The sequence below is a fragment of the Telopea speciosissima genome, chromosome 9 (assembly GCF_018873765.1).
Source record: "Telopea speciosissima isolate NSW1024214 ecotype Mountain lineage chromosome 9, Tspe_v1, whole genome shotgun sequence".
NCBI classification, from domain to species: domain Eukaryota; kingdom Viridiplantae; phylum Streptophyta; class Magnoliopsida; order Proteales; family Proteaceae; genus Telopea; species Telopea speciosissima.
In genome coordinates, this window is record NC_057924.1 from 7,358,076 (window position 1) to 7,383,143 (window position 25,068).

The 25,068-nt window shown below is 38.4% G+C and overlaps 4 protein-coding genes across 5 annotated transcripts; 3 read left to right on the plus strand and 1 right to left on the minus strand.

Annotated features, from left to right (window-relative positions):
* The first annotated feature begins 210 nt into the window (after positions 1-210).
* On the plus strand, positions 211-1,611 carry LOC122640920 (probable xyloglucan endotransglucosylase/hydrolase protein 8). 2 transcript variants are annotated; one of them, XM_043834203.1, is made up of 4 exons: positions 211-531; positions 626-726; positions 806-1,008; positions 1,093-1,611. In XM_043834203.1, the coding sequence occupies exons 1-4, from the start codon at positions 342-344 to the stop codon at positions 1,496-1,498; spliced, it is 900 nt and encodes a 299-aa protein (XP_043690138.1). In that variant the 5' UTR covers positions 211-341; the 3' UTR covers positions 1,499-1,611. The 2 variants fall into 2 exon arrangements, with proteins under 2 accessions (XP_043690138.1, XP_043690139.1); XM_043834204.1 differs by having other exon boundaries at positions 333-525; positions 619-726; positions 1,093-1,609.
* A 3,021-nt stretch (positions 1,612-4,632) lies between these two features.
* Positions 4,633-11,580, plus strand: LOC122639377 (cysteine-rich PDZ-binding protein). Its single transcript, XM_043832219.1, has 4 exons — positions 4,633-4,762; positions 4,909-5,026; positions 11,116-11,207; positions 11,314-11,580. The coding sequence occupies exons 1-4, from the start codon at positions 4,747-4,749 to the stop codon at positions 11,376-11,378; spliced, it is 291 nt and encodes a 96-aa protein (XP_043688154.1). The 5' UTR covers positions 4,633-4,746; the 3' UTR covers positions 11,379-11,580.
* A 1,669-nt stretch (positions 11,581-13,249) lies between these two features.
* On the plus strand, positions 13,250-16,891 carry LOC122639308 (pentatricopeptide repeat-containing protein At4g20090-like). Its single transcript, XM_043832131.1, has 2 exons — positions 13,250-13,302; positions 14,625-16,891. Exon 2 carries the CDS (start codon positions 14,718-14,720, stop codon positions 16,665-16,667), a length of 1,950 nt encoding a protein of 649 aa, XP_043688066.1. The 5' UTR covers positions 13,250-13,302; positions 14,625-14,717; the 3' UTR covers positions 16,668-16,891.
* A 5,054-nt stretch (positions 16,892-21,945) lies between these two features.
* On the minus strand, positions 21,946-22,764 carry LOC122640474 (transcription factor CPC-like). The gene is made up of 3 exons (XM_043833679.1): positions 22,646-22,764; positions 22,418-22,502; positions 21,946-22,325 (listed from the first exon to the last, which is right to left on the minus strand). Exons 1-3 carry the CDS (start codon positions 22,692-22,694, stop codon positions 22,235-22,237), a joined length of 225 nt encoding a protein of 74 aa, XP_043689614.1. The 5' UTR covers positions 22,695-22,764; the 3' UTR covers positions 21,946-22,234.
* Positions 22,765-25,068: the final 2,304 nt, after the last annotated feature.

Sequence of the window (25,068 nt, forward strand, 5' to 3'; positions counted from 1 at the left end):
ATCGACATTTTCTTATTCAAAAAAGAAAAGATGCTTCTCCAATAGGCCAACTCAAATACTAACCCGACCCTGCCAGGGTCAGACTATAACTAAACCCAAACCCGCCCTCAGGGTCAAAAAATCAGGGTCGGGCCCGGGCCGGGCTCAGGGCGGGTTCGGGCGGGTTCGGGTCAGCCGGGTTTTATTGACACCCCTAACTACAAGTCCTTCAAAAGACTTTCGAGTTTGGAGTCATTTATAGTTCATCTTCTCTCTCATTGACCCATCTCCATCCATCTGAGAACTCTCGTCCCTCTCACTTCCTCACAGCCTCTGTGTTCTCAACTCAGAGGAGGGCCAACATGAGGGTAAAGGTTTCTCCTTTGGCCCTTCTTCTCGTCGTTGGAGCTCTTATGGCTTGCTGTCCTACAATGGAAGCTGCCGCATCCAATTTTTCTTTCCAGGATAACTTCGATATAATGTGGAATGCGAGTCATTTCAAGACCTCTGAAGATGGGAAGATCTGGTACCTCTCCCTCGACAATAGTACAGGTACAGAGAGATGAATCTGTGTTTTGCAATTGGGTCTTATTCTTTGATTTTTGTTATTGAGATATTGTTTGTGTTTTTGTCTCTGAGAAAACAGGTTGTGGGTTTCAAACAAAACAGAGATACATATTTGGGTGGTTCAGTATGAAGATCAAGCTTGTTGGAGGCGACTCTGCCGGTGTTGTGACAGCCTATTATGTAAGTAAAATCTACACTGGTTTTCTTCTTTGTGGTAATAATTGATGAATGAAGAGGTAATCGAAATCTGGAATTGCAGATGTGCTCGGATTTGGGAGCAGGGCCAACGAGGGACGAGTTAGATTTCGAATTCTTAGGGAATACAACAGGGGAACCCTACTTGATACAGACGAACGTTTACAAAGATGGAGTTGGGAATCGTGAGATGAGGCATATGCTCTGGTTCGATCCAACTGAGGACTTCCATTCCTATTCCATTCTCTGGAACTCTCATCAGATTGTGTAAGTTTTTACTCCCTAATCCCAGAAAAGAGAAATTTTTTTCGCTTAATTGATGTGAGATTTTTGGGGGTTTCAACAAAACAGGTTCTTCGTTGATGCTGTGGCGATAAGGGTTTTCAAGAATTCAGATTCATTAAACAACACTTTCTTCCCTGACGCGAAGCCCATGTACATCTTTTCCAGTGTCTGGAACGCCGATGACTGGGCAACCAGAGGTGGGTTGGAGAAGACGAATTGGACATTGGCTCCATTCGTGTCCACATACACAGATTTCAATGTCGATAGTTGTCAATGGCAAGACCCATACCCTGCTTGTGTCTCCACTACCACACAGCAATGGTGGGATCAATACGATGCTTGGCATCTGTCTGACTCTCAGAAGACAGATTACGCTTGGGTTCTCAGAAATCTCGTCATCTATGATTACTGCCAAGACACAAAGAGGTTCCCAACCTTGCCGCCGGAGTGTTCTTTGAGTCCATGGTCTTAGAAATTCAAAATTTTCTTCCATTATCGCCATTAATTTACAATTCATCATTCATTCTTTTTCTTCTCAGATCGATTTTGAAATTATAATATGTATTTGTCATTCTTAGCATTACTTCTTCTTTTTGTTCGATTAAATGTATTGTGTATTGTACTATTGTATTAAAATTTTCTTTCTTTCTAAATCAGATAAAATCTCACTCTCCTAGTTGAGCCAAATCCAATGTAAATTTCTAAAATAAAGTGAACCTTAAGAATGTAATCAGTCCACTTTCTCCACTCTCCACCAATGAAATGTGAGATCTCTATTTATAGATGGTAGTTAGAGCCGTGAGGATTGTTTTGCTTGCGATATGAGAAAGACATGTCGCCATCTCTTACCTAATAATTATATTCACATATTTCTTGGACTCCAATGAAATGAGTTTGTGTAGGGACATCGGTCTTGGACTGATGGTTGAGTCCACTTGTCGTAGTGGTTCCTGGGGTATATTGGTCTCGAGTTCGAGACCCCTCCTCTCTTATCATTTGTAGCAAGTCGTGTTTTTTCAAGAATAAGCATGGTTTGAGGTATTGTGTTGGGCGATACAAATCGATTTTGTTAGTCATTGATACCAATACTGTCACACCCTGCTCCCTAAAACCTTGGAGAATGTGACTAGGATGTTTACACTAGCATCCTACTCAGCCTGCCAGAACGTACCTTAACCATACAACCATAATCATTTTAGAATAAGATAAGAGCAACGAGAGTCTAATGATACTTTATAAGTGAACAAGCTTAATCCAATTGTCATCTAACAAAACATATTTACATAACTATAACCCAAATGTGTATATTACAACAAAAAGGTCATAATGTATCAAAATAAAAGCCAATGGCTCATCGCCATCAATCAAATTGCACCATAAGCACAGTTGTCACAACCACAGTTGTCACAACCACAACCAGCAACATGCTCCTCGGACTCTGGAGTCCACCAGTTGCCACTGAACTCAGTCATGGTAGGATAGATGTCTATCTTCACTGACTCGTTGATACCTGCATCAACATCTAAAAGAGGCACGCATATGGTGTGAGCTTCACTGAGCTCAATGAGGGGAGGGAACATGCAAGCAAATACAAATAGTATATGATGAAGTGCATGAATCCATTTATTATTTAACCTAGGCAACAAAACTAAGTCTCGATCAACAGTGCTACTACAACACATTAGGATGTATCCCTAGTCCCGAAATTCGCCATCGGTCACCCGGCTAGCGATACATGTCCTAGTTGCGTAAGGGATCTTGCCGGTCCCCGAATCACCTTGGGTCTTCCAGCAGACCACGATAACTCGCCGGTCCTAGAATTCTCATTGATCACCCGACTCGATCCACCTGCGACAATAATCACATTATACCACGGAAGTGGTATTTCGGAATAATGCATTAGACCTACCACTAAATGCCCATCCAACACGTGACCCCATGTTGACTAGGGGTTGTAGCACCCGATCAATATCCTAACCTCATACTATCTACTTTGAGGCCGACTATTACATAACTGGAACACCATCGAAAACGTCTCTTGCCCTTAAAAAAAATAGAAAAAACGACACAGAAACTTATTGGTGGTTTAATCATTACTTTTATCTTAGGCAAAAATTTCGTGCACGGCTGTGAATGGTGCATGACCTTGCCTACAACCGTTGGATGGGAATGAGAGGTTGCATATTATACACGATCATGCCCATCCAATGATTGAAAGCACGGTCATGAACGATAACTCTCCCCTTTCCTTTGTTCTTTTCTATCTATTTATTGCTAACCAAAGACACCTTTGATAAAGCTACCGCATTTGATTATCCAAACTCCATAGGAAACTCTTTCTAGACGACCAAACGCTGCCAGCGTAGCTCTTTTCCTAAAAATGATCCTATAATTACACTGTGAGACTATGTTGAGACGAGGGGTGTCAATTCCAGGCCCCGCCCGATTATTAAACGTGTGTGGGGTCCTAGCTTGTAGGGCGTTCGACCGAACCGATCGATTCCAGGCCTGACCTAGCCCGCCCGATTACAACCCGACCTACTCGACCCTTTAAACTTGTGGTTCTGAATTTGCACTCTATAGTCTGTAATTACCATTTGATTTATGCTTTTGCAGGACAAATTAATGGAATAAATTTTTTTTTTAGAGAATTAATGGACGATTGATTTTTAAATTTCCTCCAGTGTAATGTGTACATAGAACATTAGATTAAACGTTCATACATCCAATATTATTAGTTGTGTTAAGGATTTCTGCTGTTAGTTTGTTACATACTTAGATTGTTTTATTTTTTGGTAAACAAGAGATAAAAAATAACCATTGCCTTTCTCTTTTGTTTTTTTACTGTTTTGCCAAGACAAATCCAATTCAAATGATAAACACGCTCCCATTTTAATGAGTCCATCAAAAAAAGTGTTAGGGAAGTCGTTCTTTGATTGAAATGCAAGGGTCACGTCGCATGCGTCAGCCAATGAAAACACACGCGACAACACAATGGACGGCAGAATTTTCGTCATACAAGGGGGGCATGACGGTCATTCCATCACCCACTATGCGTGGGCATGATGACGTGGCCCCTTCATCCTATGCATGGAACTTTTTCCCTTATATTACTTCTCTCTGCTTTCATTTTTCACTCCCATACAAAAACACGATCGGTGCATGGTTTTTCCATCACTGCTCAATTTTTTGGTGAATGTGTGTAGTAAGTGTTTACATTTGTTACAAGTTAACTTGGGCTGGGTGGGGATTACTCTTTAAATCGTAGGTCCATGCCCATCAAAACTACTAGAGTGATACGAGCATAATGAAGCATGTAAAATTATAAATCTTCGATTAAGAACCGTTTAGAGTTAAACATGACCACAACACCGGTAAGGCACGATTATAATCCAAGATCGACAAAGTCCGTCCAGGCCCAGCCCGATAACTAAACGGGCAGTCAGCAGGGCTTGAACTTGATTAAGCCTGGTTAGTACTTTGGCCTGACCGAGACCGATCGGTTGACACCCCTACTTGAGAGTTGAGACCGCACCGTAGTTCATTGACGTCAGACTACAACGAATAGTGGGGCCCACGAGCATGATTACAAGATCAGGGCTGTTGTTTGAATTTACTTGTTCTTTGGTTTTCTAAATCACACAGCGGACGAATTGCGATCGAAACGAGAGCGAGCAGACAGAAACGAGCTTCTGGTTTTTCTCTTGCAAGCAAAAGATAATGGTGTGCGAGAAGTGTAAGTCTCACCTGAAACCTTTTTATTCGTCTTTTTATTAATCTGAGCTGAACCCTACAGTTTAATTAAGAAGAAAGAAAAACAGAAAAAGGTTAAATTTTGAGATAACGAGTTAGAGATTTTTTTTTTGATTGATTGGTTTACAGGTGAGAAGAAGTTATCGAAGGTTATCGTTCCGGACAAGTGGAAAGAAGGGGCTAGTAACACCAACGAGGGTGGTGGTCGTAAGATCAACGAAAACAAGCTTCTCTCAAAGAAGAACAGGTTCATTCCCTCTTTCTCTTCCTTTCTGTCTTATTGTTTCCCCATTAAATCTCCTGTGTGTGTTCAGATTAGTCGATGATTCCATTCCTGATTTGATGGCGCAGTTTAAGTTTTTCCTTGGACGAGTATTTTCTATTTTCTATTACTATTGGCGAAATATTTCTTTTTTTCTTTCTTTTGGTGCTGTCCAATTGTTGGGTATTCACTCAAACTCTCCATGAATGTTTTTAGTCCAAATTGTATTATCAATTGAAACAAAAATCTGTCGAGAGGAAGGGGGGGGGGGGGGGGTGGAGAGAAGGGAGGCAAGTGGGCACCCGACACAGTATCTACAAGTAGGAAAGTGCAAACCCTAACTCTGAATCTTGATACGTAATTTTCTATTAGACCCATGTTGGCGAAATATTTCTTTTGGTACCTGTTTTTTCCCATCTTTTCGGCCAAGAAGTATGGGCACGTGGCAGAGCGTGAGAGGTGCGGTGGGATAAAGATCAACCAACAGCATGTGGATGGTTGGTTTAAGAGGGGCCCACCATGCCTAGGAGTAATCTAAAGAAAAGGGGCACGCGACAGGGCGAGTTGTTCCACAAAGAAGTCGTGTGCAAGCCAGGGACACATGACTGTAGAATAGTTGGGTTACGGATTCATGGAAGAAAAGGCTTGACGGTTGTGGCAACTGCCAAGTAGTGGTTTTCGTCGTCTCCATCTGTAAAAGATAAGAATCTTTATGAAAAAACACTGAACAACAACATACAACAAACACACAACTTGATTCCTCTTTTTTGCGTTTATCTTTCAGTCGCTTTCCCAGTTTATTTTATTCAAAATGTACGCTTTCGTCATTGGATCACACCCTGTACAGAGTCAGGGATTTGTCCGTTGCTCAATAACGGTATGGTTTAATGCACAATTTGTATGTTGAAGCATTTGTTTTCTTTGTTTAATTGTTCTCTTAGTTTAGTTATCCGTTCATCTTCTTTTTTACTACGTTTTATCTCCTTTACATTTCGCATTGCTATTGTCTTGATTGTGTTCATGCTCTTGGCTTAACCCAAAAGTCCTTAGAGTTATTGATGTAGTCCTAGATAGGAGAAGTCCCACTAGGAGCCAGGAGAATGGGTTCACCTAACAAGGCTGGCCGATTGGGACAGCTTAGGCTAAATAGGGCAGAAATTAGGGTTAGGGTTAACTAATGGTAATGGGGTTTATAGGGTTTTAATATGCAGGTTTTAAAGGTCTTAATGAACTATGTTTGGTTAGGTTTGAATAAGCTTTTAAATTTCAGAAATTTTAGGCTAGGGTTTCGGGTTTTGGAAATGAAGGGGGAGATGAGATTTAGGGTTTAGAACTGGAATTTGGGCTGGAGCTTAAGGTCGAGTGTTAAGGGCAGTGTAGGGGCGGTTCGGTTGCAATATTGAAGGATTTGGATGGTTGGATAGGTCTAGGTAAGTTTTAGGGTTTTGGGGTTTTAATGGTGATGGAGGGATTTAGGGTTTTTCGTGGACAGTTGAGGCTGCAGGTTAGATAGAGTGGAGGTACTGGTATGGAGAGGTTATGTTCTGATTTTTTATGAATATGGGTGAAGGATGAATGATAGAATGTATTTAGAAAAGCTAGGGTATTGGGGGATCGATTAGGTTAGATGGGGGGGAAGAAGAAGAGAAGGATAACTTGCAGGGAATTAAAAATAACTCACTGGTTTGATCTCCTTCAAAGGCAACAGTAGCTTGATGTAGCTTGATAGTAGAAAAGGGACCTCCCGATCTACAAGATGCAAGGAGTTGCCGGAATCCACCAGTCCTTCCACCTTGATATGACTCACAAGGCCTCCTTGATATTACCCACAAGGAACACTCTCAAAGAGCAAGTAGCAGCATAAAGAAACGATTTTTTTTTAAAACATAATTGGTGGGGGAGCCTCTCCCACGATCTCTTATTAAATAAGAGGCCAAAGGCCTAATTCCTAAAACTATTACAACTTAATCTCCATCCAAAATCGTGGAGAGGTACAATTAAGTGTTTTAAAACAATTCAAAAAGCATAAAAAGACTCAATTGACCCTAATGACTTAAAACAACTTAAACTACTTGAAATAAAAGAAGATTCCCTACTAGCCAATAGGATATAAGAACCTCTTAGCCAATAGGATTACTTCACTTAAATGAGACCAATTGAACCAATTGGATGCAACCAATTTAAACCGGTTCAATTAAAAACACAAAATAAAAACTAAGTATAGAACTAAACTAAACTAAGGCTCCTACTAGGCTTAGGGTGGCTTCTTCAATTCGAGGAGGCTAGGATCTGCATTAGTTACTCAAGCATGAGGGAGCCTAGTCTCTTGGTTAAATGTCGGATAAGGCATACTAGCCTCGTTTGAGCCTGTGTCAAAGGTTCTAGCATGCCCGCACCTACATCCACCACATATATGTGCCATTTGTTGGTGTTTTATTTTCTAACACTCTCACAGGATGACACAAATGCAGTGAATGTAGTTGCGGGCGTGCCAGAACCTTTAACGCAGGCTCAAACGGGCTAGTATGCCTTATCTGACTTACTACCAGGGAATTGGGGCTCCCTCGTGCCTGAGTAACATTAAGGATCTTTGGGTTAAACCAAGAGCGTGATCACAACCGAGCACAATGGCAATACGTAACGCAAAGAAAATAAAACGCAGTAAAAAGGGAAAAGAATGAACAGAGAAACAAGGTAAGAAAACAATTAATGAAAGAAAACAAACTTTAGATCATACCATTACTGAGTGGCGGATAAATCCTTGACTCCATACAATGAGTGATCCAATGATGAAAGCATACATCTTAGAATAAAACTAAGGAACTGGATAAAGGACAAATGCAAAAGAAAAGAAAAGAGTAAAATTGGGTGTTTGTCGTGTGTTGTTGAGTGTCTTTCTCTCATAAAGACTCTTGTCTTTTATAGATGGAGCCCACGAAATCCTCAATTTGGCAATTGCCATAACCGTCAAACTTCTCTTCCATGAGTCCATAAACCAGCTATCCTTTCCTGCCACGTGTCCCTGGCTTGCACACGTCTCCTTTGTAGATTAGCCCATTATATTGCATGCTTCCTTTCTTCCACAATTACTTCCTGATGTGGTAGACCCCACTCAAGATCACCAATCGTATCCGCGCCTTTGGTTGATCCTTATCCTGGTCGCACCCCTCACACCTTGCCACGTGGCCATATTTCTCGGCCTATCCTAGGCCTAAAAGTGGGAACAAACACCCTTCTATGAGGGTGTTGGAAAAATCACCATGCAATTGTTGGGTATTAACTCAAATTCGCCATGAAAGTTTTTAGTGCAAATTGTATTATCAATTGATACAAAAACCTGTCGAGAGGTGGGAGTGGGGGTGGAGAGAAGGGAGGCAAGTGAGCATCAGACATAGTATCTACAAGTAGGAAAGTGCAAACCCTAACTCTGAATCTTGATGCGTATCAACTGTCAAGTCCTTGCTTACGAGACTATGTAAAGATAAGCCTGAAAGTTCATACCTTTCCACCCCCACCCCCCTTTGTCAAAGGTTTCTGTTTCACATGCTGTTACATGGAATGATGGAAGGCTTTCATTTTTATCATCTGGGATCCATGTCTTCTGCGGAAGGCCTTAAAGCCTCTCCTCAGACCTAGAATCGTGTACCAAGAGACTGAGGAGAGGCCCAATATATATAAGCTATCTAACTGAATGGATAGAGAGAAGATGGACTGCCACCTCTCTGGTTAATCTTGATATTATGGCACTGAACTGCCACCAATATCTGTGGTTAGCATTAGTGATCTCTTCTTGGATGTATTTAACATCTTGCTTAGAGTCATTATCTCCACAAGCTGGTCCCTATTATCTTCTTGGATGTATTTTTCCCTCTTGCTTAGAGTCATATGACTTACATATTTGTTATGGAGAAAAGTTTTCCAAGCACAGATGCTAGCTGTCATAAGTTATTTCAAAACTCTCTGCTGTCTGCTTCAGTTAGACTTCAAATCATATAAAGTTTCTTCTATCTTAGTTTACTAGTTCTTTTGCTCTTTTAGCATTCTCATATAATTCAGCATGTATGTGCTTTTTTAATCCTACGATTTGGGAGGTCCATTTTTTGTTGGACTTTTGACATCCTCTTAAAGACACAGAATACATGTACTTTCTTTCCTATCCTAGCAAGGAATTATTTCATTTCCTCTGAAGGTCACTGCCATCCTAGCTGCTCACAAATTAGACAGTTGCATGATCTCATTGTCACATGGCATGGGCATGTGGCATCAGAGTCTCTCTCTATATTAAATAATTAAATGGGGAAGAAGCTGAAAGGACCTTAAAGGATTAGTGTCTTGTTTAAATTGTCTCTTCTACTTGGCCAGAGTGGGCTTCTTTTCTCCTTGCTACTGACATTTTATTTGTCATTGTTTCAATAGTGTATCCTTCTTTTTGTTCCTTGGTTGCTTATAGGGAGGCCCATGTGTTAGCCAAGGGTGCTTCTATTTTGAATTTGTCTAGAGTTTGGTGTATTCAGTCACCCTATTTTCATTGTAAATCCTGCTCTTCTTTCTGGCAGGAAAATTTTCTTCTCTTTCTTTAAATAATAGATTGTTGATTTCTTATTGACTGAACAAAGGGGGAAGAAGCAGAAAGGACCTTAATGTCCCATTACAAAGCAGCAGCTCGGAGACTAGAGCCATGTGTGACGTCAGTCTAAGATGTATCAGGTTTACACATGCCGGCCTCTAGAAATCAGATTAGAGGGGACACAGCCATGGGTTTGGAAATTGCATAAAGATTATGAAATCTGAAGGAACATGAGAAAAACAAGAATAAGAAAGTTCATGGTACCTTCCTAGATCTGACCTTCTAATAATTCTTGTTTAGGGGTACAAAGTGCAAACACACTTCTCTTCACATTCAGGCTGGAGCATCCTCCATCCCTCAAAAGATAGTCTTTCCTTTTTTGGCTGTCCTAAATTGTTTGTCCATCACGTAAATAAAATAATAGATTCTTAGCAAATTTACCATGTTAACCTTTTCACTTATTCTCACCTTGCATTCATTCTTTTATTTGAAAAGCATTTTATCATAAGTAATGGAAGGACAATTTTGGAAGGCAGGGAGGTTTTTAATGCTTTAATCACCCCTTCTTAAACTTTTTGTTCTTCAAAGGGGACGGTTATTGCAGGACAGAGGTATCAAGTGCAGTGGAGAACCATGACTAGGGTCCTTAGTGTTGAGGTGTCCCTGTGATCTGTCGTCTCTCTGGAAAGAGAGAAACAATTTATAAGAATAAGAAAGCCTTGATTAAGGCAATCATCAGGTGCTGCCTTCATGCTTTTTCACACCACTAATTGTAAGACTTCAAAAGATTGCAATATTTTTCACAATGGAGAATAAGAAACTTAGGTAAAGGTGGCTTCAAGTTGTGGCTTGTATTACTTTAAGTTCCTTGGTGCCCTCCACTTCACTTGGATCTATTGATAATAAGTATACAAACATCAGTTTGTTCATAACCCTTGACAGTTGACAATAAATGGCATTGTTGTTTGTTTCAGGACCTTCTCTAGAGTTCTTATTCAATCTCGTTTTAATGCATACTGATAATGATAAAGATTACATATTTATCACCATTTGTGAGGCGGTGAGGCCTTACATCTAGTTGCTCCTTGTCCAATCTCTGGATCCTCCTTTTTTTCCGAACAAAGGGAAGGGTAAGGGTCTTCTTCGGTAGATCCCTCTTGTTCCTGTTTAGTCCCCTTTGTTTCGGAAGTTCTTCCAATTTCTAGATACCTATTTTTTATTTTTTTTTAAAATTAAAGTTATATGGATGGTTGTATCATTTGGAGGAATTCTTTTCAGTTAGTACTTAAGTTTTTCGAATTACTGCAGCACTGTTACTCTTCTTTTTCTTGAAATTCTTGTAAGGCTTGATTTTTGCAATTTTCTATTTTAGAACAAGGTCCCATAAATTCTTCAACTTTTCTATTGGCTAGGTTTTGACAAATCTTTAAAAGGTTTTTACATGTTGTTTCTGGAGGATTTCAATATCATGAGGTACAGAATGTCTTACCTTTTCCTGGACACACAGGTGGACTCCTTACGGAACAGTCAAGTGCATCATTTGCAAGCAACAGGTGCACCAGGATGCCAAATACTGTCACACATGTGCTTACACAAAAGGTAGTTTGCTTTGATGCCTCGAGCCACTTTACCATTCTAGTTTGGGGGGTTTGAGAAGATTTATATTACTTCAGGGAGGTTTCTGATGTGTTTTATTGTTGTACAGGAGTATGTGCAATGTGTGGTAAGCAAGTACTTGACACCAAGCTTTACAAGCAAAGCAATGTTTGATGCAAACCAGATATGGCGTCGTCCCTCTGCTGAAGTATTGCCCTACTGTCCCTTGGCTTTGTAAATTGCCATAACCTAAATCTTCCCACATTTTCTAACAAACAGTGTTCTCAATTAGTAAGAGTGGGAGTAGTTCCTCTAATACATTCTCTTGGGTGTAAAGAAATGCTTTTGAGTTTTAGATTTCTCTTGCTTCTGTATGGACATTCTTTCTTGTGAGGAAAGTCCAGTAGGTAGAAAGTGTACTTCATTCTTCTCAAACTGAAGCCACAATATTATGCAGGAGACTGTAGAAACTGTCTTTAAAATTGTAATTGAAAAAAAAATTAGGGTTGTGCTTTAGCCTTCAATAAATGATTTTTAAAGTTTCAAAGGAGTAGGGATCCACGACAAAGGTGGGAGGTTTTTTCTTTTATTGGCTTTTTTTTGCCTTGTGGTAATGTTAGTTGATGTCTAATTTTATATGAATATTGTGCATATTATCATTTAATCATAAGTTAGATTTTTTGAAAAAGAAAGTTGTAGGAATAATAATTCCTCTCTATATTGATATTCTTAATTATTTGTCATGTGACAATATGACATTAATTGGTCACATGACAAAGGACTTACACCTATCTCACATGTCAAGTTTTAGGCCATATTAAACATCTTAATTCACATGAACCAAGAAAATCTGAGCTCCACCATTCCATGAAAGCTAGGGCATTTAGCGCGAAGCAAACTACCGGGTGGTTTACGATCAGGGCTTCCATTTTCGTCGCTTGAATGCACTTCGGCTTTTGAGCCTCTGCTAGTGCCCTACGTCTTTAACCAAGAAAATCTGAGGTCCAACATATGAAAATTGAAAACTGTTCAACCTTGCGAAGATACCAAAAAATGAAGAAGAGTCCAACTCAAAACTTTCATGTCAGCGGTGATGGTTTCCTTGTGAATTCAGCTTCCCTTAGTAATATTAGGGGTGTCAATTTCCAGCTCGAACGAGGCAAAATGATTGAAACTAACTGGTTTAGTCCGATCAAACTAAACGCTTATTGGTTGATTTTTGTTTGGGGTTTTATAATCAAATCGTAACGATCGAAAATCGAAAACTGATCCGAGTAAAAAAGAAATGAAAAAATACAATAAAATGTCATCATTTTTGTATTTTTTGATGTATACATATGAAAAACTGAAACCAAATCAAGAACATCCATAGCATTTCGATAAGAGCCCATTACACCAACCTGATAAGAAAAAAACAAATCGATTCGAATTGAAATCAAAATCGACCAAAACAAAACATTAGTGTAATGATTTGGTTTTGGTTTGACCCATTATCGGCTCGAAACCAGTTCAATCCAACTGACTGACACTCTTACCTTCCAGGTTAAGTGCACTCTTATTCATGGTTTTAGTGCACTATATTGGAACGGGTATCAGCAACATGCAAAATCGATACGATACCGATACAGTATCGGCCTAGATCGGCTATATCAGACAAAATTACCCCTGAATTTCCTTAAAAAATGAGTTTTCTGACTATTTTACGTCTTATCCGTACCGTGCTGCTGATACGGTATCGGCACGGTATCGATATCGTTGACTAGCAAAAGTATCGGGCGATACAATACCGATACTTAGAACAAGGAAAAAAAACCCAAAAAGAACCGGGTTCGACAATAGACAATTCTCAGATTACGATAGTTTGGCTGATAAGGCCAGACAAATTCCGGAATGTGGAGTGGAGTCACTGGACTCGAGCTTCCTTCACGGACAAACCCATGTTCCTCATCTCCCCGAGTTTCGAAACTTCGATTCCGAGTTCTTCGACACAGAGAGAGTCCCCCCTAATAAACCCTTTGAACTACTTAAGGCCGAGTGGCCCCTTCCCTTCCGACCTCCGACGGTTCGATCTTTTGCAGCCCCGGCGCCGCCAAAGGAGGTAAACTCTCTGTCTCTCTCTGCTTCCTCATATTCATTTCCTTAGAAATGGAACTTCACGATCTCCAAGTTTTAGAATCATGGAAAAATGATAGTCTGCATAAATCATTGCTATTAATGGGCACTCAAAACTATTTTATGCACTGTCTACAAGTCTACGAGTAGATCATCTACATCTAGACATCTACATCTAGACATCTAGATTTGTGACTAAGAATTGTGTATGAGGCCAGTCTCCGGAGCTGCTGCATGATAATTGTTTGGTTGGCTTGACTGTGTGAACTATTAATCCTTCATCAATAAATAGAAAAAACAGTGTAACTTTGAATTATTTTGTAAGCTCTCTTTTGTGTTGAAAATTCAAATAGAAAAAACGCGGTGATCTTGATTCCTGTCCTCCTTCCCCATTAGTCCCACTGGGTCTATTCCGTTTTGTTATTTTCTTCCTATTCTTCTATATGATGAGGTTTTCATTAGGGTTTCAGTCTTCTTGGGTTCGAAGATCATGAAGTTCCATTTCTGATTTCGTCAGTTGGTGTGAAAGTGTGATTCGTAAACTGATTCCCTTAGGGTTTCCGAGCTTCTGAAACTCGATCCGTTGTTGCTCGGAAAGGCATATTGATTAGGGCGTGTGCTTCAATCCTTGTGAGACCTGAAGATTAGGGCTTTTCCCAAATGATAATGGGTTAATGGTCATCTGTATTCAGTATTAAGAGAGAGAAATTTTATACTTTCATTGATGTAATCGTCCTGCAAGAATTCCCAATGCTACATGTGAAGTGGATAATTGTTATTTTTTCAGATGGTTACTCAAAGCTATATTTTATGATTTCTATTAAGTAGATATATGTTCATTCACAAATTGAATCCCAGTCTATTTTCTAAATGTTTTATGATTTCTTTTATTCATGTACATGCATGACCCTTATGAATTAATAGGAGGAAAGGTATAATGTTTTTTGGGTTCTCAAGCTCAAATGAAATGGGTGCTTGATATGTAGTTGCCTTGAACTTTGGATACAGGCATTTAGGTAATAATTCCTCAATTTTATGGGTGTATATTGCCGTTTTTTGTCCCGGTCCCATACTTAAAAAAATTCTAATATTTAAAACGTATACTGTCCGTTTTCCTTTTTTTTTTTTTTGGGTCCTTCTCGAAATGTTTGACCGTATATTTTACTGTCCCATTCAATTTCTAAGCCATTTTAACAGTGCCATCCCAAACAAAGTTGTTTTGCTGTTCCCATTCTTTTCAGTTAACTATATTTATTGCCGACCCCGTTTCCTCTTCCTTATATAATTCTTTGCTTATTGTTTGTTCAGTCGAAATCCACAGCAAACCCTTAGTTCCCTGCACAATGACCGAGAGTTCCTCTGAAGATGGTTTTTTCCGTTCAGAACTTCAAGTAATCAACCATGTTCTGCAGGATCTTACTCAGGAAAAGGCAAGAGTGGAAGCTTTCTTCAAACCCATGTAAGTTTTCGGCTCCTTTTGGTTGTTGCTGCTTTTCAGCTTGCATTTCTTTCAGTAATACTTCGGAGACTGCACATACCAATGAGGATAGTATTGAACCACCTCTTGCTGAAGAGATCTTCAAATCGGGTCCTAAATTGGGTTCCTACACACAGGGTGATTCAACCTTTTATTTTCTCATAAAGAATTTTTCTGATTTGGGAGACTTTGCATCATTGGAGAGGGTATTGGGTCGAATGAAGCGAGAGAAGCGTGTGTTCTCGGAAAAAATTTTCATCCTTGTGTTCAGAGCTTATGGAAGGGCTCGTTTGCCCGATAAAGCGGTCAACTTGTTTGATCGAATGGTAGAGGAGTTTCAGTGTAAGCAAACAGTTCGGTCGTTTAATTCCGTACTTAACGTTCTTGTTCAAGCGGGTCTCTTTGACCATGCTATGATGTTCCACTCACACGGTCTGGGGAAGGGTATCTCTCCTAATGCCCTCACTTTTAATTTAATCATCAAGGTCTTGTGTAAATTGGGAATGGTTGATAGAGCATGTGAAATGTTCCGTGAAATGTCGTTCAGAAACTGTACTCCTGATGTTTTCACTTATAGCACTTTGATGGATGGGTTATGCAAGGAGAATAGGATTGACGAAGCTGTTTCCTTGTTGGATGAGATGCAGATTGAAGGGTGCTTCCCCAGCCCTGTGATATTTAATGTATTGATCAATGCGCTATGCAAGAAGGGCGACATGGCTCGTGCAGCTAAGCTTGTTGACAATATGTTTCTTAAAGGTTGTGTTCCAAATGAAGTGACCTACAACACCCTCATTCATGGTTTGTGCCTGAAGGGGCAATTGGACAAGGCTATCAAACTTTTAGAACGGATGGTCTCAAACAAATGCATACCAAACAACATTACATATGGCACTATTATCAATGGCCTTGTCAAGCAAGGGAGGACTGCTGACGGGGCCCGTGTCTTGGTTTGGATGGAGGAACGGGGGCACAATCCAAATGAATTTGAGTATTCTTCACTTGTTAGTGGATTGTTTAAAGAGGGAAACTCAAATGAGGCAATGAGATTGTGGCAGGAAATGGTAGGGAAGGGTTGCAAACCAAATACTGTTGTCTACAGTGCTCTTATAGATGGTCTGTGCAGAGAAAGAAAACTCGATGAAGCCCAGAAGATCCTTTCAGAGATGGTGGATAAGGGTTGCATGCCCAACACCTTCACTTACAGCTCCCTAATGAGGGGTTTTTTTAAGATAGGTAATAGCCATCAAGCAATTCTTGTATGGAAGGAGATGGGGAGGAGTGGATGTACTCCTAATGAGGTTTGCTGTAGTGTACTTATCGATGGCCTCTGCAAGGATGGGAAGCTCAAGGAAGGGTTGATGGTGTGGAAGCATATGTTGGGTAGAGGATGTAAGCCTGATGCTGTTGCTTACAGTTCAATGATACATGGCCTCTGCAATGCTGGCCTTGTGGATGATGGTCTGAGGCTATTGAATGAGATGCTTTTTGGGGGGCCGGAGTCTCAACCAGACATTGTCACCTATAATATATTCTTCAATAGTTTGTGCAAGAAGGGCGACATCTCCCGTGCTATAGATCTCCTAAATAGAATGTTGGATCAACACTGTGATCCAGATTCAGATACTTGTAACATCTTTCTGAAGAATTTCGAAGGCCCAAATCACAATGGACAGGAGTTTCTAGATGAGCTTGTGGTACGGCTAACGAAGCATCAGAGAATAGCAGGTGCTTCCAAGATTGTGGAAGTAATGCTGAAGAAGTTTCTACCCCCAAAGGCCTCCACTTGGGAAAGGGTTGTTCAAGATGTCTGTAAGCGTAAGAAGGTGCGAACAGCCATTGATAGGTGCTGGACTGAAATATTTGTTAGGTGAGAGATTCATTTTTGTAAAATTCTTTCTAGCAACTTGTTATGCTCTGTACCGTACCACATCATATAGTTGATCTTTGTGGAGAGAGGTACAATAAATTCATTTTACAGCTCTCATTAACGTTCTCTTCTCGTCCCAACTCCAATGGGGATAATCTTAGTTGTACTAATGCTTAGCAGGCCTCTATATCTTATGGAAGTTAATATCTTAATATTCCCTATCACTTACATCCATTGCCCATAGGAGGCTAGCAGAGATAGTTTACTGTATAGATGTTTCGGTTGTTTATGGTTATTGTTTCCTATTTCCATATACTTGTGGGTATGCAAGTTACTGATTTTGTGCCCAGGATATAAAATATTCTAACTTCTATAACATATTTAAAATAAATAGATTCGGGCACTAACAGACAATTTAGGAAATCCATGTTCAAATTGTAACGATATAATAATAGAAAAGATTTTATCATTCTTGTTTGTTTAAACTTGACCAGTGAAGTTTCTGTGTTAACTATTAATTATTAGGCTCTCAAATGTTTATTTGGCATGGTTGAAATTCCAAAATTGTCTTCCAAACAACAGTTAGTTGTAACTGTATAACTATATTATAATTAAACATAGGAGATTTATTGTCATTCTTGTTAGGATAAGTTCCAATTCCAGTCATTTTACTCTGGTTACTAGATGAATTATTAATCCTTGGGTTCGCAAGCATTTATTTGACGCTGTTGAAATTCCAAAATTATGTCTACCCTGCTTATGATTTTACCAGGGATGTTTTTTGGAGGGGGGGGGGGGGTGGATCGTATCTTTACATCATGGCCTATATGTTCCTTTTAGTCTGTTGGACCTCGTGAGGTTCTAGAATAGGTGCGAGCTGGAAATTCAATAGCGAAATCTGCTGTTCTTTTCTGATTCCTGAAAAATGAACAAGCTGATATGTTTTCAAGTACACCATCAGACCATCCTCTTTACAACTTTACTCGTTCCTAGCATGGGTGGTTAGTCCTCCTCTTTACTCTTATCAAGTATTACTCGGAATAATTTTCTTTAGTGGGAAAAAGGCATGGGACATCTTAATTAGGAGTTAAAAAATGGAATACTTAATCCTGTGGGGGAGTCCCTCTTATCTAATTTTATATTTTATTTATGGAAAGCATAATTAGGTGAATACCAAGTCTGTCCATGCTGCAGATAAAGTCTCTAGGGATGGTTGTCTTTGTTATCAATAGAAAGTCACAAAACTGTTCGGTTTAGTTAGTGCCTTCTTTTAGATTTACAGAATGAAATTGTTCAGAATTGTTCATGGGAGAAATCTGAGGAAGCTGGAAGGAGTGAAAATTAAGCTACTCTCAGCATTTGGTAGCTAAATGTTTGAGCGTCCCCAACATATAATCAGCCTTGTTGCTTGCTTTCCATTGTTTTGTGTCAGAAAAGACTTGCAGCACTGTGATTAGGATAGCAAAAGAACTTCACATTCTTTCATGAGTAAGGTTCGAAAACTCGGGTCTCGGAGCCATCTCGGCCCAGCCCAAAACCGAGTTGGGCCAGGATCTCGGCGAGTTTGTGCATTTTTTTTTTTTCAGACTCGGAAGCCCATCTCGGTGGGTTTTAGACTTCTTTTGGGTCTGAAAGTTGGTATTTAGCCTATTTTAGGCCATTTAAACACAATGACACTATCAGATTTTGCATAAACAAAGTCCAAATAGGAGTTTCAGTTAGTGAGAAAGCAAAACAAACACTTACTTATGCTAAAAATCAGGACAGACACAGGACAAACAGTCTTATTTATGCTAAAAACCAGGACAGACACAGGACAAACAGTCTTATTTATGCCTAATATCATTTAAGTAGTATTTCATTTACTTAAGATATTATTCATAAATAAGCAAATACCCCCCATTTGAATCCAGTAAAAATAGTTAAAAAATCAAATTCCAAAAGGAAAAAAAGTCAACCCCCCAGTTCAAGAACAAAAACTGGATTTTCGATGGTAGGTGCAATTTTCAACTTTCTAATGCTAGGGTTTTTCTCAAATCTAAAAATTCCATAAATCTTAATATGGTAAAACATTACTAAAAACCATAAGTGCGGTAAAATATTCATTTGTTTTGATGTCTAAAAATATATTTTCATTGAGCGATTTTGTGACGATTCGCGACAGAATTAAGTTTGACGGTACATAACTCCTTCATTATAAATCAGATTTTAGCAATCTTGGACTTGTTGGAAAGCTTTTTAAAGCTTTCAAAACAAAGCTTTCCAACAAGTCCAAGATTGCTAAAATCTGATTTATATTGAAAGAGTTATGTACCCAGATTTAAGCAATTTTGGACTTGTTGGAAAGCTTTCAAAACAAAGCTTTCCAACAAGTCCAAGATTGCTAAAATCTGATTTATATTGAAAGATTTATGTACGGGTCAAACTAAATTCGGTGTGCGTGAAAGCTGTCAAAATCGCTTTGAATGAAAATAATTTTTTAGACATCAAAATAAATGAATATTTTACCGCACTTTTGGTTTTTAGCAATGTTTTACCATAATAAGATTTATGGAATTTTTAGATTTGAAAAAAACCCCAGCATTAGAAAGTTGAAAATTGCACCTACCGTCGAAAATCCAGTTTTTGTTCTTGAACTGGGGGGTAGACTATTTTTCCTTTTGAAATTTGATTTTTTAACTATTTTTATTGGATTCAGATGGGGGCGTATTTGCTTATTTATGAATAATATCTTAAGTAAATGAAATACAAAAGCATTTACTTAAATGATATTAGGCATAAATAAGTGTCTGTCTTGGTTCCTAGCATAGATAGGTGTGTGCCTAAGTGTCTGTCTTGGTTCTTGGCATAGATAGGTGTATGTATACCAAGAATTTCCAGTAAGATCTCAACATCTGGCACTCATATAAAGGACCTACATGGGCATTTTCCTATGTCAAACCGAGATCTTCGAGATCTCGGCGAGAAAGTGCACTTTTTGGTTTCGTAGGCCATCTCGACTCGGTAAATGAAAAAACCGAGAATCTCGGCGAGATCTCGTGAGATTTCGGACTATGATGAGTAGTTGCAAATCTTGCAATAACAGTGGTCGAGAAGAATGGGAGGTGATGATGAAGGGAGAGAGGTATTCCTATGGGGATGATTAACCATTTTGTAGATTACAATGCAAAACTCATCCTGCACGCTGATGCTAATTTTCTGATTGAATTGATTTGAACTGTATACTATTTTTCGGTTAGCCTGAGATCATGCAGAGTGAACTGGGATGCTTAATGGCATTACACGGGGTGGAGGTTTATCAAGTAGTGGTCCTGATTCTCTCTGAACAGAGGTCAAACATCATCAAAGAATGGAGTTTTAAGCTAATTTCTTTATATTTGCTTGATCAAAATGACTGGGTTGAGAAAACATCCATAACCTCACAAAGGGAAAGCATTAAACTGATGGCATGGGAGGTTACCTTTGAAATTATTTATCAAAGGAAGGCCAATGGAGCTGTAAATGTTCTCTAGCAGCATGAACATTTTTTTTTGGGTCGGTGGCAATATGAGAATTTTGCAATTTATGAAACCTTCATTCTTTTTTGAATAAATTGTTTTTGGTGGATGACAACAGGAGAATTTTGTAAATTATGAACCCTTCACCTCCAATGCTTATTGCTTAGTCTTTGCTCTTAAGTTTACAAAGATTTCACATGATTTTCGTTTCATGATTGGTCCGAGGCTACTTAGCCTTGCTCTGAATTGGTTTCCCTTGACACTTGCTAGTACTCATATGGTCATTACATCTTTGCCTGCCTATATCATGAATTGTGAAGTAATCTCAAGACTTTCTCAAATTCTTACACTTCTATAGACTTTAAATTAGACCTCTTTAAAAGTGTCTAGATGGTTTAACATTTAAGTGGTTTAAATGGATTGTGGTCCAAAATCAGCCTGGACTTAAAATGGTTTGTTTGATCCTTTATTATTTGAAGTTCTGATCACAGGAAAGAGTTCACTGCCGCTGAGTTTGGCTGCTGCATCAAGCCTGAAATGATGTTGATGGGTTCAAATAAAAGCAAGGATTTTAAACTCGGAAGTAGGAGTTGAATTGGCCAGAATCAATCCCAAAAACCCTATAAACAGCCCATTAGATCTGAAAATCCAGTGATCTGGTCCCAAAAACCCTAGAATTGGCTGTTCCAGAACGTCCAAAAGTCTGGCTAATTCTGATCAGAATTGGCCTATTCAACCGATCTGATTCCAATTTTTGAAACAGTGCATAGAAGAGAAAACTAGTCATAAAACATGAAATCCTTTAGTATGAATTTGTTTTATGTCATTAGTGCATATTGAAGGAAAACACCCATTGTAAAACTCAAAACACTCCTAGCTCTTGTAAGTTAGAAAGGTCATTTGGGTGGAAGGAGGTTTTTCCTCCTTGGAATGGAGCTTTTCTAGTGCTGTAGTTTCCTTTGCTTTTCATGAATTTTCTTTTTTGAAAAGAAATATACTCTGTAAACAATTACCCTTATCTATTTGGAAGAACCAGTGGAAGTTATTCTTTGCACCATTATATGTCTTGCATCTACTCAACTTGCTAAAATTGTGAGGCTTGTGTTACTCAACAGCTACTCTTTAGGTATATACAGAAGGCCCTCTTAAAACTCATAATTCTGGTTCAAGGAAAAATTTCCCTTTATTATAAAGTAGTAGGTAGTAAAACATTAAACTTCTATAAACTGTGAAACCTTCAAAATATTATTTGCTGGGGATATGAACATATTTGATTATTAAGGTAATGAATAGAAGAGAGTCCAAAGGATGCAAGCCCTAACCAATACTCTTCTTCCTCTCCTATTTACTGTTCAAAATCCTATAGTAGCATTTTAAAAATCACACTAACTTAAATGTGGAGGTTTGAATTGTTGTAATTTTTGGTTGATCAAATTGGTCAGAATTAGATTGAAATGGAAGGTTTAAACCCACTCAAAGCAACCACTTAGCCAAGAGAATCTCTGGGTAGCCTTGCATAAGGTCTACTTTTCTTACTTTCTTCCAACAGAAGTGGAAAAAAAAAGGGTTTATTCATGGAATGGTTAGTATAATTCAATGAAACTGATGAATCCCCCACAAGAAGTAAAGAGGTTTATTAAAAATTGGGTCCACTGGCTTGGAGTTTCAGATTCTGAAAACTATTTGCTATTTGTCTTACATAGACTGGTATCTATCAACTATAGTACCATTGAAGTGATGCTTGAAGAAGAATGGAGTTTGGAAGAATTGTTTGGAAGCAGTGTCTGCAATAAAATTTCAACCTCACATTTCAAACTTAGTCAAACATATATATGTACAATTACACCCACGTTAGCGTAGAAAAGAACCAGAAGATCCCAAAAGAACAAGAAGAAAATTTGGTAAGAGAGGAAATGGATGAGAGGAGGCCAGCCAGACAATAACACAATCAAACCCCAAATTTTATTTTTAGTTCTTCTTCGTCTTCTTCTACCAAGCAATTCCCCCAAAATCGCTTAACTTGCTAAAAGATTGCTTGCCGAGATACACAAGAAAACCACAATCCGATTCTGCTTCATTCACTACTCGTGGAATATCTTGTAGTCCAGTACTTCTCAATCTCCTCTGCTGTTCTTCCTGGAATTCTCCCAGCAATTAGAGACCATCTGATATCAATGAAACATCAAATTGGGTAAGAAAAAACAGAGGAGACCCATTGGCATCTTTTTTGAGTTGAGAGTTCAGATTTTAGACTCACCTCTCTCCAATCAGATTATACATTCGAGCAATTAGTGTTTCTTCATCTTCTGAGAACTCCACCTTTGAGTCTTGACTACTTTCCTCTGCAACAAATTCAAAACCACAATCCCACATGAAAAAAATTATCAAAAACCCAAAAACAGGAGATACATCACAAAGGACGAATACAGATTTCAGATGGGTATCTTTGAAATCCAAATTAAAATGCCAAATGAGCGAGTTTTACCTCGAGAATCCACGGAAGTATCATCAGAAGAGTGATCCAAATCAGCCATTGATATAGAGAAGAGAGAGAAGGGAAAAATGAAAAAAAAAAACTAAAAACTCTCAAATTAAGCTGTTGGATCAAAAAGAAGAAGAAGAAGAGGTGAAGGAGATGCCGGTGTCGTCAGGGCACTAAGGAACTATTAATAGTGATGGACAGAAAGAGAGATTCCCTAAAGTCTTTATGAGATAAGAACGGAGGGTGAGACTGGACTGAAGACTGGTAGTTGCAAGCAAAAGAAAACAACGGCAGAGAGAGACAGAGAGAGAAGTAAAAGTTTGATAGGTGGTTGGAGCTTGAAACGGTTAGTTGGTAATTAATATATTATTATATAAATAAATGGAATATAATAAACAATAAACGTTTATTCTCCAGGAGACAGAGAGGATTTGTAATCACCTTTTGATGTCGCTCACGTTCTCATGTATTAGATCAAATGAGACAAAAGAGTTACTATGTAATCTAATCTGTACTCTTTATCACAAGAAAAATTTTCAATTACTGTTCATTATATCTTGCAATACCCAATTATAAATGAAGGGAAAAAACAAAGAGGGGTACCTGGTGGCGTGGCCTGGGTGGCTCATGTGCTTGGACACAGAAGTGCATGAGTGTACCACACTCCACTCATGGAAAGGAGGAAATCCCACCTAGGACGATGTTTGTGCGTGTGCATGTAGGCTCCAGAGGCCTAAGCAGCGAACTATTTTCCTAAAAAAATATCTGGTAACTACGATTTTAAGTATCAGTATTGGATTGACCATATATTGGTATCGCTAGTATTCCATACTAATATTTGACTGATTCTATCATGGTTGATCATATGGTATTGGAAACCGGATTGGGATCGGTCTTAGGCAGATATCGATACGGATCGCCCTGAATAGGTCTAGATTGGATGGAATTGTCCTTGTTTGGTCATAAAAATTTGTTTTTATTACTTTTTAATCCTTGGATCATACCAATAGATCAGTATCAGATTGGTCAATATTTGAGATCAGCTGATATCGACTGATCCAAGTGAATCGACAGATCCAATCCTGAGATTACAAACCATGGTTCCAATTAAGGGTGTCAATTTAGAATCAGAATCTAAAATCGGCTGTTTAAAATTGAATCGAACATAAACAACTGGTCATTTTTGTTATGAAAAAAAAAAAAGAAATATAATTAATAATTTGGTTCCGTTTTAGAGTTTAAACCATCAGTTTGAATCAGACCAAAGCCGAATAAAAGCCGATCTCGAATTGAATAAAATTAAATCAAATTGAAAAATCGAAAACCTAATAGGTTGAACCGAAATTTTAGTAGTGTATAAGAACCAAAAGAGCGAATACCCTGAAAACCAAATAAGAACTTGAATCGATTCGGTTATGTTTTAAACTATAATTTTTAAATATATTCGATTTCAGTTTATACATCGAATGAGTTTACCAAAAAAAAAAAATCGAATGAAAAATTGAAACTGAACTGATTGACACCTTTAAATCCAACGAAGCAAATCTAGTGCCCGCTTGATAATCTTACGGGTGTTTCTATTCTGATATGTGCAGAGAAACAACAAAACAGTTTTTTCATTTTCTGTGCTGAGAAATTGTTTTTGACCCGCTTGGTAAACCTAATCTTGGAAACAAGCAAAACCCCTTTTTTTTAAAAAAAAATAATAATAAAATTAACAAAAGGATATTTTTGGCACACTTTTCCAATTTTACAAAGAGCATAGTGAACAAATATAGGAGTTTTTATCAGACACATTTTTCCAATTTTTAGCAAAGAAACGACAGAACATGTCCAACATGTTCTCTCAAAAGTCTTCCGAGGAGCATAAAATTTTGATTTATGTTTCCAAAAATAGTCAAAAAAAAAAAAAAAAAAAACTTCGTTATCAAACGATTTTTAGGTGTTTTTCCATTTCTCAGAACAGAAAAACATCAGAAACTGTTTCTCGTAAAGTCATCAAGCAGTCTCTCTACAATTCAACAACCGGTAAAAAACACTTATTGTAATTTTGAATGTATTTTATACAATAGTACAAAAAAACAAATTATATTTTTTATATGTTATTTTGTATTTTTATTTTTACTTTTTAGAATTTTTCTATTTTTAAAATTAATATTTTTTTACCAATATAATAGTCGATCCCAAAAAGTGATTTAGACTAATCATATCAAACCGATTCAATTGATGCCTCTACCAAATTACCAATACCCACGGTTCTTCATTTCCTGATCGGTCAAGGTCGAAATTGATTTGACACCGATCTGGATTGGTCAAAATCGGCCTGGATGTGACAGATTTATCCTTATGATTTTTGTTACTTTTTTACCCTTTAATTGTATCATTGGATTGGTATCAAATTGGTAGATTTGGGACCGGCCTCAGCC